This window comes from Colobus angolensis, unplaced genomic scaffold (assembly GCF_000951035.1).
Source record: "Colobus angolensis palliatus isolate OR3802 unplaced genomic scaffold, Cang.pa_1.0 Scaffold15, whole genome shotgun sequence".
NCBI lineage: Eukaryota > Metazoa > Chordata > Mammalia > Primates > Cercopithecidae > Colobus > Colobus angolensis.
Genome location: NW_012114599.1, coordinates 12,436,483 through 12,438,822, shown reverse-complemented (window position 1 = coordinate 12,438,822; position 2,340 = coordinate 12,436,483). Strand labels below are relative to the sequence as shown.

Genomic DNA, 2,340 nt, shown 5'->3' with positions numbered 1-2,340 from the left:
GCCAGCCACCTCGCCCGGCTAGCTTTTTGTATTTTTTCAGTAGAGACGGGGTTTCACCATGTTAGCCAGGATGGTCTTGAACTCCTGACCTTGTGATCCACCCGTCTCGGCCTCCCAAAGTGCTGGGATTACAGGCTTGAGCCACCGCGCCCGGCCAACTTTTTTCTTTATAAAACTATATACTTACAGTTCTCCTCTGGCCTCTAATACTTTTTCATCCCTCCTCTGGTTCCTTTTTGCACCTTCGAACACTCATTGTTGATGTGTCACTAACCTCTGCTTTTCTTTCTCCAGACTCAAAACCTCAGGAAATATATCTCCTTACACCCTCATCCTAGCTGTCATTCCTCACTATAAGCCACTTGCAAATGGAAGTTTAAACACCACCTAAAACTGAACATATCCAAACCGCTGTCTTCTCTCTAAGCCCTTAACTCCTTAACTTTCTTAACACCATTAGTGCCATGGTTCTTCACTGCATCCTGTTCAAAGTGAAGCAATCTTCAAATCCCTTCTCCTTTACTTCTTCTTCATGCTTTCACTCAGCTATGGGAACCTATCCCCTCAAGTCATGTCCACTCTTCCTTTACAGTCTTTGTCACACATTCTCTCATCCCTCCTGACTGCCACAGTAATCGTGGCTGAGGGCACATCATGTACAGAACTCTCTTCTCTCCATCCAAGCATCTACATCAAGAATCATCTTTCTTTAATACATCTATCTACTGTTCAGAATATACTGGTGGCTCATAATGGCTCCTACTGCCATCTTACTCTCATTTCTGACTATATTTACATCGTTGCCTTTCTCTTCAGTTAATTGACATAGCATTTGACCTTTTTATAATCTAAGTTTTTATGCTGTTTTAATCTTACTTGTCTGCAAAATAATATACTTCTCTTGAAAATACTTCTACAGTGAAAACAGCCCAATTCCTTGCCAGCCTCGTACAAAATAATGCTCTTAACCCAATTACTCGAGTGATACCCCCATAGGGCTTTATGTCTACAGTGTAGCATGTGCATATATTCAAATATCTCTCGACACATCTAAAATTATTTTATAGATTTCAAGCTTTCTGCTTCTGAAACTCTGCTCAAATAAGGGTGTACAATACCCTACAAGTATTTAAAACAATACATAAGTCTGAAATAAAACTTCAGATCAAAATATGTTCAATGCATGATGATACTCACCTTTTTGCCTTCTTTTGGTTATTTCTGAGACCATTCTATAACAAAAGAAAATGAGAAATAGTTTCAGATGACTAAATCAATCATCTTCCTTTCTCTTGTTATCTTTCCTCCTGTATTTCCAGATGGGTCGCTGACCAATTTCTTAGTCCATCAATGTCTGTATTCTCATCAAACCCTGTATAAACACTTAGTATTGTAAGACTTAACTTTCTGCCAATCTAATGAGTTTAAAATAGTATCTAATTGTTTTGATTTACATTTTCCTGATACCTAGTAAAGCAGCTTTTAATATTTGTTGCCCATTTGGGTATCCCTTCTCTGAACTATCTGTTTATATACTTTGTACATTTTTCTACTGAGTTGCTTGCTGTTTTCTTATTGATTTTGTAGTTCTTTATAACAGAATACTCTTGTAACACTAATCGTCAAAAGCATGGATTTTGCTTTAAGTTCAACATTGCCTGCTTATGTGCACCAAAAAGTTATCTGTTTTTTGTTTGTTTGTTTTTGTTTGTTTGTTTTTGAGATGGGGTCTCACTATGTTGCCTAGGCTGATCTCAAAGTCCTGGGCTAAAGCGATCCTCCCACCTTGGCCTCCCAAGTGCTGTAGACTACAGGCATGTGCCACTGCACCAGGCTAAAAAATTATCTGATCTCAAGTTTACTTTTAATGTTAAATTTAATTCTATTTTTTTAAAACAGAAATAAACTATATTAGAGAATCTTTAAATATTATCCCATTGGTAGGAGAGAAAAGCAAAATCATAGGAATATATTAAAATATAGGGGTGAGTGAGGAAAGACAGAAGTGACGTGTAGAAGGGTGAGGAATGGAACTTAATTTTAAAAAGAATCAAAAGGCTGCTGAGCTGGGCGTGGTGGCTCATGCCTGTAATCCCAGCCTTGGGGAGGCTGAGGCGGGCAGAACATGAGGTCAGGAGCTCGAGACCAGCCTGACCAACATGTTGAAACCCCATTTCTACTAAAAATACAAAAATTAGCCGGGTGTGGTGCATGTGCATGTAATCCCAGCTACTCAGGAGGCTGAGGCAGGAGAATCACTTGAACTGGAAGGCGGAGGTGGCAATGGGCCAAGATCTCGCCACTGCACTCCAGCCTGGGTGACAGAGGGAGACTCAACCT

The 2,340-nt window shown here is 39.6% G+C and overlaps 1 protein-coding gene across 1 annotated transcript in view; it reads right to left on the bottom strand.

Annotated features, from left to right (window-relative positions):
- The window catches only part of EIF2AK2 (eukaryotic translation initiation factor 2-alpha kinase 2), a 46,957-nt gene that overhangs the window by 35,324 nt on the left and 9,293 nt on the right, over window positions 1-2,340 (bottom strand). Inside the window, exon 5 of the mRNA XM_011936034.1 lies at window positions 1,198-1,232. Coding sequence (XP_011791424.1) covers window positions 1,198-1,232 — 35 coding nt within the window. The remainder of the gene's footprint in view (window positions 1-1,197; window positions 1,233-2,340) is intronic.